The sequence below is a fragment of the Pteropus vampyrus genome, unplaced genomic scaffold (assembly GCF_000151845.1).
Source record: "Pteropus vampyrus isolate Shadow unplaced genomic scaffold, Pvam_2.0 Scaffold132, whole genome shotgun sequence".
Lineage (NCBI taxonomy): Eukaryota > Metazoa > Chordata > Mammalia > Chiroptera > Pteropodidae > Pteropus > Pteropus vampyrus.
In genome coordinates, this window is record NW_011888913.1 from 1,028,129 (window position 1) to 1,040,550 (window position 12,422).

The 12,422-nt window shown below is 39.2% G+C and overlaps 1 protein-coding gene across 1 annotated transcript in view; it reads right to left on the reverse strand.

The window, feature by feature from the left end:
* The window catches only part of NETO1 (neuropilin and tolloid like 1), an 86,031-nt gene that overhangs the window by 7,787 nt on the left and 65,822 nt on the right, over positions 1 to 12,422 (reverse strand). The window contains exon 8 of the mRNA XM_011367342.1: positions 10,455 to 10,683. Coding sequence (XP_011365644.1) covers positions 10,455 to 10,683 — 229 coding nt within the window. The remainder of the gene's footprint in view (positions 1 to 10,454; positions 10,684 to 12,422) is intronic.

Genomic DNA, 12,422 nt, shown 5'->3' on the forward strand with positions numbered 1-12,422 from the left:
ATAAAACACAGGCTGCGAGGTTACGGGTCTAACCATGATGGATCAGCATTTTTCAGCGTTGCGCTGCATGTTTATAAATACTGTTCCGATTCGTAACGGGAGGGTTTTAACTTATAATTGCCGTCTGAACACGAAGGCTCCTAATGCTCATTCTAATTCTTAGAGTTCCTTCTTTCCTCTCTCCTATATCTTTCTAAATTCGGAAACCCAGTGAGTACTATTCAGAAAATAGTAAAACCAAATAGAAATTAAAATGGCAGATTTCTCTCCGAAATACCGATCTTTGAAACACCTGGGCTTTGTGGTTAACAAAACTATCTATCACTGGCAGATTAGTGCAAAGTCAAAAAACGTCCTACTTCCCCGAGAAAATTTAGAAATAGAAATGATGTCTGATCCTATCTCCCTTTAAAATCATTACATGGTCTAAACAACAGCTCGAGACTTAAGGTCAGATGCTCCCCCACCCCCGCCTCCAGCCTCCCAGCCCCCAACCTGAATCATCTCTCCACGCACATTCTCTTTGCTTCCTACTTTCTTCAAAACCTTTCCTTTTAATTTCTTTAATTTTCATTTGTCAAAAGTTCACTCCCCCACCCCCCACAGTCCGCTGGCCTGTGTGTGCGCAGCTTCGCACACACACGCGCGTGCACACACATCTTGGATCTCCTATTTTCGTTCTTTTATTCCTATATCCCCAATTTGAAATTGGGATGGAAACGGTCACAGAAATGTGTGGAGAAGCAGCAAGACGAGAAAATAGCTTGGAGGACATTTCCACGTCCTCCCTTCATTTCCCGAATTCGACTTTTATCAGCTTCGAAGACATTGATTTATTAAAACTTTCTGGTGCTCAAGGTGCTTTGGTCCATCACTTTCTCTGCCTGAGAGATGGGAGCAAAGCTTGAAATTATTTTAAGTATGCATAGCTTGCTGCTAAGGATCGTTTTTAGTAGTGGTATTCTAATTACAGAAAAAGAAAATGCGAATAAAATTAAATAGAGTTGGAGGTCAGAATTAACCCCAAAACACATGTTTTGTTTTGGTTTTCCCAAAATAAATGGAAAAATTTCCTCTGCCATTATACTTAGAACTTCAAATGGCCCTCAGGCTATGCGATTAGAAGAAATGACATTTCGTTTGAAAAATGATGACCAGATTTGAGGCCAAAAATAGATTTGTGCATTTTCTCTTCATCTCCTTTATCATCTTGATATATTTTTTTTTGAAAAATCAATATCTGCTTCTAAAACTCTATGTTCCAATGTGACTGAGTTATCAGTCAAAATATCCAGTATTACTAAGATATATTTTAATCTCTTTTTTAATACAAGAAATTCTATTCGCAAATTTCCATTTAATATCACTCTCATTAGACTCCCCCATCTTTCTGCTAAATGTGCATATTCCTGACCTTCCAAAAGACATCATATTAAGAAAAGAGAAACACTTTCATGAGAAAATTACATTCCACAGACAGAGACCTCATCTCGGGAGTGAACCACATATGATTGAACCATTACTATTTGAGTCCAAGAAATTATTACACATTTTGATACTATGATTCTGCCTGCCTTGGGTCAGCTACATGATTTATTCATTGTGTGCAATTAGACTTGACTACCACTGCAATAAAGACGATACTGTATTTCTTGGGGGGGTCTGCACTCCTATTGTAATTAGAACTTGGACATGCGGCTGTTTTCATGAGTGATATTCTCTTATCTGCAACATTGTTAGTTTAGATGAGCTGTTCTGTTAACAAACAGTTCTCTATCTGGTTTCATGGCCGAATGTGCCAAGCAACCCAGAAGAAGGCTTGCAGTAAATAAAGGCTGGAGCCCAGCGTGAATGGACCGCCAGAGCCTCGGTCTGGCGATTCCGCTAGTGCAAAGGCTAAGGATTCAGAATAATCGTTTTCCATCTCCATGTGACTTACGACTTACGGGATAGTGCCTGTTTTCAGTGGCAGACATCAACGACAGTAGCTGTAAGGCCAGAATCAAAGGGTTTGGTATATATTATACCCGCGAATCCTACCAAGAATTACAAAGAATGTGCCGCCTGCGTTGTCTGCGGGACCCCGGCAGAGCCCACAATCTTCCCCAAGGACCACGTTCACCTCGACAGTTCAATGGACATTCCGCGAAATTTCCCAAGGAATTCAACACCCAGAGTAGCAGCCAAAATTATTTAAATTAAGGTGGTTGTTTTAGTCTAAAAAATCTACTTGAGGAAACTGACTTTAAATTTTAACTATCACACTAAACTATAAATCTATATGCATAAGTTTTTTCAATGCTATGAATTAAATAAGCAAGTCAGTGATAAATGTCCAAGAATTAATTTTACATATTAGCATATTTTTGACAGCTACTTTCTTTATGGTACATTTGGAGTCATCTGAATGTTTAGAAGGAAGGGAGGGAGGGAGGGAGGCAGGGAAATTGCTGGCAGGTTATATAATTTTCTATCGTTTTTTTTCTTTGTTCAAAAGTCTAATTATATTTGAAAGCAAGAAACTGCTAACTCTAAAAGTTTCAATATGCTGCTACCCCATGAAAAGACACAGCTGTAGCCACCACCCACCGACCGTGTGCCACACTCCAGACATATATATTTAAAACTTGCAGCTGCCCTGTAATGATTTCCCCATTTTTTTGGAAAAGGGTGTGAAGCTTAAAGTCAAGGTGTTACAGGTAAGAAAGTGACAGAATTAATGGGCTGGTACCTACCACATGCATACTCTTACATACTTTTTTTGTCCTATTTCAGATTTTTTTTAACAAAACAATTTCGTCGAATGAATGATTTGCGATGGTTTCTGAAACTGTTTAACATTAATTTGAAAATTCCAAACATCTATACTTTCAAAAAGTATCTATATCTTTGTGATACATTACCTTTCTGTATTTTCTATAGTAATGACATTTTTAATTTTTAAATATGTTCTTTGTATTGAAGAATATTTATTCAACAGTGGGGTTTGACAGGGACATGAGTACAGATACGCCATTACCATCTGTCATTGTACACCTTTGATCTTCAGGTCAACCAAGTTATTTTTTCATAATTTCAGATGAAGAGTTCATCAGTTTAACAAAAACAAACAAACAAAAAACAAGCGAAATATCACACCGACCATGATAAGCTGGACGATGGCTAGATAAAAGGGCCAAAGTCCTAATTCCCAGAACTCATGTATATCACTTTCTATGACAAAAGAGACTTCGTGGATGGGATTAAGCGAAGGATTTCAAGATGAGGAAATTCTTTGCATTATCCAGGTGGGGACAAGCCATCCCAGAGGTCCTTAAAGAGGGTGGCAACCCCTCCAAGGTACACAATGGGATACAACAAGGAAGCACAGAGAGCTGAGGGGTCATTATTCTGGCTTGGAAGATGGAGAAGATGCTATGAGCCAAGGAACACAGCTCAGGACCTGGGACAGGTGAGGAAGTGTGTTCCCCCTACGGCCTCCCCAGGAGGAGCGGGCTTGTTGACACCCCAGTTTCAGCTAGTGAAACCTATTTCAGACAATCTATTTGTGTTGCTTTAGGCGCTGAATTTGTGATGATCCATTACGGCAGCAACAGGAAACGAATATACCTATTCATACCTAGTAGCAGGTTTCTCAGGGCCGGAACCTTGCTTGCTCACCTCCTGTAGGTGCAGCTACGGCTGCACAATACTGGGACAGGGGCAGGAAAGGGCAGATGTGGGAGAGTGACAGCTTTCAACCAGGACACCCTCCCTGACAACTCCTGAGTCACGATTTGCTGTGAAATGTGTCAAGAGCATATTACCCAATTATTGACATCATTTAAACAATCTGAGCTAATTCAAAAAATCACTCATGCCACCTGGGAGAGAAAAGGGCCAGCACTACTTCCCGTGTGCTAAGGAAACCGCAGAAACGTGGGCTCAGCTACCAGTCTTTGTCAGGCAGTAAATAAGCCATCAGTTGAGTGTATCTTGGAGGTGAATTGTGGAGACATCATAGTGTAGACAGCGGTGATTATTTAATTTAAAAGAACAGGTCATAGATAGCGGTACAGTACCCTCGACTTTCGACATAATTATCGCCCATCTATTGTTATAGATGAAACCTAATTATCCCAGTATAAAAAAGTATATTACCTTTGTTTTCTTAGATTTAATAAATCCCTTCGGGATCTTGTCAAAATACATTTATTCGTTTAAAAACTGTTTACCAAAATAATAAATATGCAACGTAGAAAAATCGGAACATACTGGTAAGCAAAAAAAATCTCACAACCTAAAAATAATCACTATTAATATATTAATTGCATCACCTTCTATGCACATATATTACAAATAAAATAGATACTGTATATTAAATATTTATTGCATATATTTGCAAGAGTATATTTGTAATATATGTGTGTTTTGTTTCTTTCCTTTTATAATTTCATTTTTTAACGTAGTTCAATGTCATTAAGTATCAGTCTAACATATCATATTAATAGTTAAGAGTAAATACATGTTCCAAGAACCATTTAACCAAGCCATTCAAGCAATTTCCACTTTTTAAATGATTCTAAACACACTCATTACTCGTGTATATCATTAGGTTAAATTTTTAGTTCTACGCGTGAGACCCTATTTTTTTTTTCTATTTTAGAATTGTGATGTATAGTGCTCAATTGCCCTTGAGAAAACTTGCTTTCCTATCAGCATGCATATTTTCATTTTACCACACCATCTCCAAAAGTCGGGACTCCGATTGCTAATTTTTAAACGATTTGATGGGTGGGAATGATGTCTCATTCTTATTTTAATTTATGTCTTGTTGTTTACTAATATGTAGAGGTGTTTGTTGCCTCTACCAAGGGCCATTTGTACTTCTCTATGATTCTTTTTTTCATTTTATTTGCCCTGTTTTCTATTAGTACACTGATATAACTTTTCCTTATTGTCTTCTACAAACCTTATTATTTAGAGCATAAGAATGTTTGTTTACTCACGGCCTGTCATTTACGGTACCAATTATTCTCCAGCCCAGCTTTTCCTGTTTTTATTTTATTTATGTTTTTACACTAACTCATATTTTAAATTTTGTATATCTATATATAGTGATATTTTCTTCTATCCACACTGTTTATGTCTACTTTAGAAAGATGTGCCAAAAGGACACACAATCAACAATTTCTCCAGCATATTTTGTGTATTGTCGATATTTAAATCTATGCCATTTGGTATTTATGCCACTGTATGACATATAGAAGTAAATATGGTTTCTATTAATAAAATGGTCTTAATCTTTTAAAGATAGACCTACTTATAACCGTGAGGCGTGGCGTAACCATTGCATTTCAATAGAATGTCAATTTACATTTCGGTCTGTTATATCTGGTCACATTGCTTCCTCTAGTGCATAATATTTTCTTCCATGATGATGTCTACACTAAATACAATGACTTTTGATCTTAGCACTTACCCTAAACTTGTAAACGTGTTTGGTTTCGCTTTTTCTAGTGAGAAAACTAAGTATTGTTGCCGCACGTTGATTATGATCAACATTTTTTGGTGTATATTCTCAGTGTTACTGAACTCTGTGCATTTTTACATTAATAATCAAATTACAATCTATATATATAAATTTTTCCCCCTTTAGGTTCCATTGAGTCGACTTAGTTGAGGTGCCATGGCAATTTTCTTCACGTATTATAGAATTAGGGACTTGCACTCTCCAGGACAGAATGCAAATTGTGTGCACCAGAGGCAGATGGCAGCTCACACAATGTTCCAAACAGGAAGAGGTAATAATACTGAGCGGAGAAAGAAGAATCACAGCTCAGAAGAGTAGAGAGACAACTCGCATAAACAACTGCTGGAGGAAAAACACTCTACACAGAGAGAATCGGCCTTCTGAGAATACCATACTTCAGCGCGTAATTTACCAAGCAAATGAGGACATGTGCGGTGGGAGCGTGGGACAGAGAGCCGGATACAAACAAACATTTTCCGAAGTGAGTCATACACTTGAACTTAATTTGAATGAGTGTGGTGGCACCTTAGGAGGGACAAAAGAATGAATGGAGGAATATAGACAGTATCGAGACGCAGACTTACCAATGACTAGGTTAATAAAATACTAGAAGATACTCAACTTTCAAGGTCAAGCTGATGCTGGACTGATTATTTTTCTTAGATTGCCTATAATCATGTCTTGCCACATCTCCTGAACTGCTCAATTTAGAAACAGTAATACATTTATGAATAGTAATATCTTAATTAATATGTTTAAGCAAAATGTTAATATAGATAGGCTGACATTTGTTCTGTCCATCGCATTAAATGAATATGTTTTAGCTTTCTATTGCTGATTAATAAATTATTACAAACTTGCTGGCTTAAAACGACACCCATTTATTATCTCACCGTTATATAGGGCAGAAGTTCGGGTTGGGTGAATTCTCTCCTTAGGGTCTTGCAAGGTTAAAATCAAGGAAGCAGCCTGGATTGGGTTCTCATCTGGGGCATGGAGGCTTCTTCAATGCTCATCCAGGTTGTCGGAAGGATTCGGTCCCTGAAGGTCATAGGACTGAGGTTCCTACTTTCTTGCTGGCTGTTAACAGGGGACATTCTCAGCTTTGAAGGCCACCCGCCATTCTCTGCCGAATGGCCCTCTCTATAGCATGGCAATGTGTTCCTTTAAGGCCAACGGGAGTATCTGCTACAGCTTAGAATTATGACTTCTTCCATCCTGACCTTTAGACCTTCTTTTAAAAGGACATCACAATTATTATGGATATTTTTTGTGTATAGTTGGACCAACCAGAAAAGTCTTCTTTTTGACTAATTCAAAGTCAACTGATTAGGGATCTTAATTACTTATGCAAAATCCTTGTAATACGATTGTGGAGTGACGCCCCATGATATTCACTGATTTTTCTTGCATTCGAGGGGAGGGATATATACAAGGCTTGTATTTTGGGGGTGGATATTGGGGTCTCTTTAGGTCATCACAAAATTCCGCCTTTCATAGTCCACCTGCTGGCCCCTAATGCTTCGCTTCCCCTCACCCTTTCCCAAGTTTCACGAGAGAAGCACCCCATGATAGCATCAACTCGAAGTCTAAAATCTCACCTAAATCTCACCGGCTCAAAGTCCAAACGCTCACCATCTAAATCATCTAAATATGGTGTGGACGAGGCTCCCGGGAGCAGTCCCGAAGGATCCTCACCTTTACTCCCCAGGGCACAGTTTCTCTCCATGTATGTACTCATGAAACCAGAGAGACGAGTTATCTGCCCTAACACTCCACACACACAGCGGTGGTACAGGCATAGGATGACAGGTATAGAGATTCTGGCTCTCAAAAGAGAGAATGGAGAGTCAGCAGGAGTCGCTGGTCCATAACAGTTTTGAAATCCAGCAGGAGACATGTCAGATTTTCTTAATTATGTTTCCGGTTCTAGGACTTGGCCCTCCAGGCTCTTGGTTCTGTTCTCCGAGTCAGACTTTCCTTCTCATGAAACATAACACGTTTGCAGCTGAGCGCTTTTGTCGGATTGCTTCACGCCATTGCGATTTTGGGGTTCCAACATCCTCTGTTTATTTGGTCTTGCCGATCCGTTCAGTCCAATTCGACAGGGTTTCTGCTGACATGTTTTTCTCAAGAACCTTGTGGGTCTTTCTTGAAATTCACTGGGTTTTGCTCTCTTAGACAAAAGTCATGCCCATAAATCCGTTTGAGACAATTCCTTCTCTCTCCCTGGATCCTGCTGACATGGCTGAGCGTCCCTGCCTACATCCTCCTGGGAGCTCTCTAGTTTGATACAGGATCTGTAAGGCGTGACATTAGCCTCTCGAAAGGACCTTTTCGTTACTGACATGGTAAGCTTTTGGTGTTTCTGATGATTAAGTAAAGATTGTACGGTTACGATGTTCAGTAAATTTTATCATTTGTTTTGGACATTTAAATGTTAAATAAGTTATCTTTCTTAAAGAATATAAGAGAAATTTAATACTTAAAGGTGCGAGGTCTCTTTTGGGGTGCCCATATGTGTGCCCATCTCTATTGGATAAACATGACAAAACAACATAGGCAATGAGATGTAGAATACATTTGTTTCAGTGGAAGCTTACTGTAAATTTATGAGATGTTCAAGGGAATGCTATTGTAATACTCTTATCCAAATGAGAGTAATCGCCTATCTACTGTGTAGGAGCAGAAAGCGTAGGCAGCTTTCTTCCTGTGGAGGAAGAATACCCCGTGTCTTGTGGATTAGTCATTGAAAAGTCTACCCACTGACTGATTTCCAGAGATCATTTAATTATATGCATGGAAACTCTTACCTATTAGCTCAAATAGAAGTATTTCTAATTTTATATGCACGGTATGATATCATTCACCATTTCCTATATGAGCAAAATTTTAAAGGCTCATAGCTCTTAATCAGTCTCAGAGCTGACAGGGACCTGAGAGGTGACCCAGTCCCTTCCTCTATGCAGGAAAAATACTTCCCTGCACCATTCATGCCAGATAACCATCCATTTTCAGACCCAATCTTCCCTGTATTCAGAGTCCACATCCTCTGTGGGCACACATTCAGTTTTGGAATATCACAGCTCCAAAGACTAGACATTTTTTGACTGAATTAGACTCAACTTGATTCCCTATCATTAATAAACATTAATCTTACCTTTCAGGCATTAATCCATATCACTCAACACAAGTCTAAGGTACTTATCACATTTTGAATAACGACGACAACAAAAACCTCTAAGATAAACATTCCCTCTCCTTTCGCTTTTCCTCACAATTCTAGATGCTTCTGCACCCTGTCAGCCTCTTCAATCGATTTCCCTCTCCTCGCTGATAACATCCAGAAAAGAACAGGCTATCAAATGTGCAGCTTCCCATGAAGCTTTCTTTGAGTTCTTTACTGTACTTTCCCAGTATAAGCTAATACTGAGAATAAGCATAAGATAGTTTTTGTCAATTATAAAAAAACTGGCTTATATTGAGTCTAATGAAATAAAACCTCAGGAAGTTCTAGGAGTCCGGGTTCCCTTTTACTACTGTTGTTCGTTTAATATTTGACATGTGAGAATATATATTTTAATCAATCCCTACTGCATTTTATGGTGTGGCTTTGATAAAAATTGCAGCTTTTTGTGATATTTTTAAAAACTTGATTATATCATGTAACATATTAGCTAGTCCTTTCATATTTGCATCATTGAAATTAGACAAGAGTTCTCAATATGTTACTATCCAAGACTAATAAGAATATTGGGTAACATATACTCTAATCCCTTATCAAAGGCACAATCTATTGGATATGGTAGAGCAATTGGCAGTGAAACTACCAAATGTGCTACCTTATAGCCTGAATTTCCTCATATTCTAGTCAAGAAAATAACGAATTTTTTTTTTTCCAAATACCTTGTTAAATAAAGACGAACTACTTCTAACATTTTGAACAACTACTAAAATGAAGACATAGATAGCGACTTGCTGTTTAAATCTACAATACTGCTGGAAGAGATACCTAACACACTCTGTGATGGTATCGAGATTTAGGAAGACTGACCGATATCCGGTACTTCTGGTGTCCTAGAATTCTCCAACTGGGTAATTAGAGAGAAATGTAAGGCCAAAATTATTTACTCACTGTATAAAAGGACTATTTTAAAGATTCAGCATTTATGCGTTGAAAAATTATTGGCTACTGTGCCCATCATTTAGAAATCCCTGAAATTTCAAAACTATTTTGTCTTTTCTATTTCAGAATGTATAGTTTCATATTACAAGGTAGTGATTCATTAAAAGTGAATTTCTCAGGATTATTTTCTATTTGTATAAATTTACTAAATATGAATTATTCAGGGTTTCTAAATACATATCTATTAATATGACTCATTATTTGTTAGAATATAATTTTATAAAATCGCTGTGCTTTGCGCTAAGTCTGAGTATCGCCCATTGTGAATTTCAAATATTTTCTGAAACTTTTCCTATTTACTCCATTCCCAAGCGATTCTCTCTTTTGCCTATTTGAATGGGAAAGAGAGAGCCAGACTTATTTGAAATAAATGGGACTGCAAGAGAAGCGTGCTAATGAGAACTTACAAAACATGTGTATGCAGGTTTTTAAGATTTAAACTCAAACGTCCCCAGAAGCGGCCGCATGAGTCCCATACGCTTCGTGAGAGCTAAACCGGAGACCAAGTTCATCATCTCCCAGGCGCATGGTGGGAACTGCCTTAAGCAAGGCTACGATGCCTACGCGAGAACAAGTCGTCAGAGTGGAACCTGGCGCTCCTGTCGCCGGAGCAAAGCGAAGGGAAGAAACTCTCCGCGATCGGAACAACGAATTCGCTCGATTTCACGACCCCCCGAGGCGCCCGGGCCGGGGGAGAACATCACGCTCATGCAGGAGCCTCGCGTGGGAGGGAGCGCCACGCGCGCAGAACCTTACGTTCTTGAAAGGACGTGAAGAGCATCTGGAAGCGGCTGCTGCGGCTGCCCTCGTCGGCCCACATGCGGATCACCCCCAGGCCCGTGCGCAGCATGACGTCGTTGGCCACCGTGCTGCAGAACTTGGCTTTCAGGTCCTCCACCGAGCTGCTGCCGTCGTACACCGCCACGAAGTTCCTCTTGCACTCGTTCGAGTTCTGCATCTCGTAGTCCAAGAACCGTAAGTAGATCTGCAAGACAACGAAGGCGCCGTCATTGCCCCGCAAGGAAATACGACGGCGGAGAGTTTCAAACTCCTGCCTCTGACCGTCTGGAGGGCAGTCGGCTTTGTTATTTCGCCTGCGGAGAGCGGGAAGGAAAGATGTATGGGTAAGCTGGAATGGCGTTTCAATTTTTTTTCAGAATGTTACTGTCCTTTTTGTATGTGAAGGTACCATTTTCTACAACTGAGTATTTTTACCCGAATGGCCCTTATGTCTTCTTATAACTTATCCGCAGTCAGTTATTAATTGGCATACTCGTACACTTTTATTTTGATAAAAACCTGTTATAAATATTTCCTGATACATTCTTGTTAAAATTCCACGGCCTCCACTTAATTCCAGAAATGTATAAATGTAAGTAATTTGCGTTAATGCAAAGGGAAACGGAAATGGTGCCAAAAAGTAGTAGTCTCTGATTTCGCTTTGTTTAAATTACGTGACTTCGCTGCTTCGCTTTTGAGGTAGAGTAGATTAAAAAGGACAGCTAACCTGTGATTATTCTCACCGTAATAGAGAGTTAAGCCATTTAGCTAAGTCCACATAAATACAAATTAAATGAACATTTAATGAATAAAAATTATCGTCAGGTTACTTTATAGGTTACTTTTAAATACTCGCGACAACTCTATGAAGTTTTATTATCATGGTTAAATGAAAAAACTCAGATTTGGATGGTAGACATGAAGTCTTCCAACTCCCTTGTCCACGATCCTCCCACAATATGGCACCGCTTTGCGCACATACTGTTTGATGACCGACAGGTATTATCTGACTCTGTTCCACTGTGCATTAAACAGCACGAGCAACTGATTCAACCCGTGGTAAATCTAAAACGGAGGCATTTGTCCATTCGTCCATCAATGCAGCAGCATCTGCATCCTGGCCTCGTACTTTGTCTTAGATACTATTCAAGGCACTGGAGATAAATGGCAAACAAGAGGATGTGCTGAAAATGTGTGTCCATTACAAAGATGGAACATCAAACCGTGAGACGCGATACAAAGCACAGAACCTCTGCACTGTGGGAAGGGTACCGGGATTGGATCTGGAATAAAGAAGGGTCCTTCGCACAGACCTCTCCTAAGCGTTTTTCGTTTTGTCAAATGCGAATGCCTATAGGCTATTTCCTCCTAAAAGCTGTCCTATTAATGTATCACAGATGTAAACTAACGATGCGCATTCAATTAAAAATTCGACTCTTTCGTCACTCCATATTCCGTTTCTTATTTATTTCATAATCTGTGAATCTCATAAGACAAATTTCTCCCAGATCTAGTATGCCTGCCCTGCATTTAAAAGTTTTATTATTTCAGTTAAAAGTGATTTCTCTTTTGCGCTCAATGCTCTCATTGGATCGGGTGCTAATCCTTGTTAATTTCACTCTCAGAATGATCGTTTTCCAGCTCCACTGACGCTTCTGCGATATGTCAGCGGTCTAGCAAACGCCTTGGATGCTTCCGCGGCACTAACTTTCCAGTTCGCCCCCGAAGTCCGGCCCCATCAAAGTTATATTCCTAAGAAACAAATCTCATCATTGCTCTAAATCTTTAACTGGCTCCAAAATGGTTATAATGAAACACTTTAAAAGCCTTCAACTGGAATATTTTCCCTCTTTATATCTTCAGGCATTACACACTTATTTTTCTAAAAGCTATCCTTTATGTGCATGGCCTTAGTTCCACATAAAGTGACCTTTCTCCTTTGAC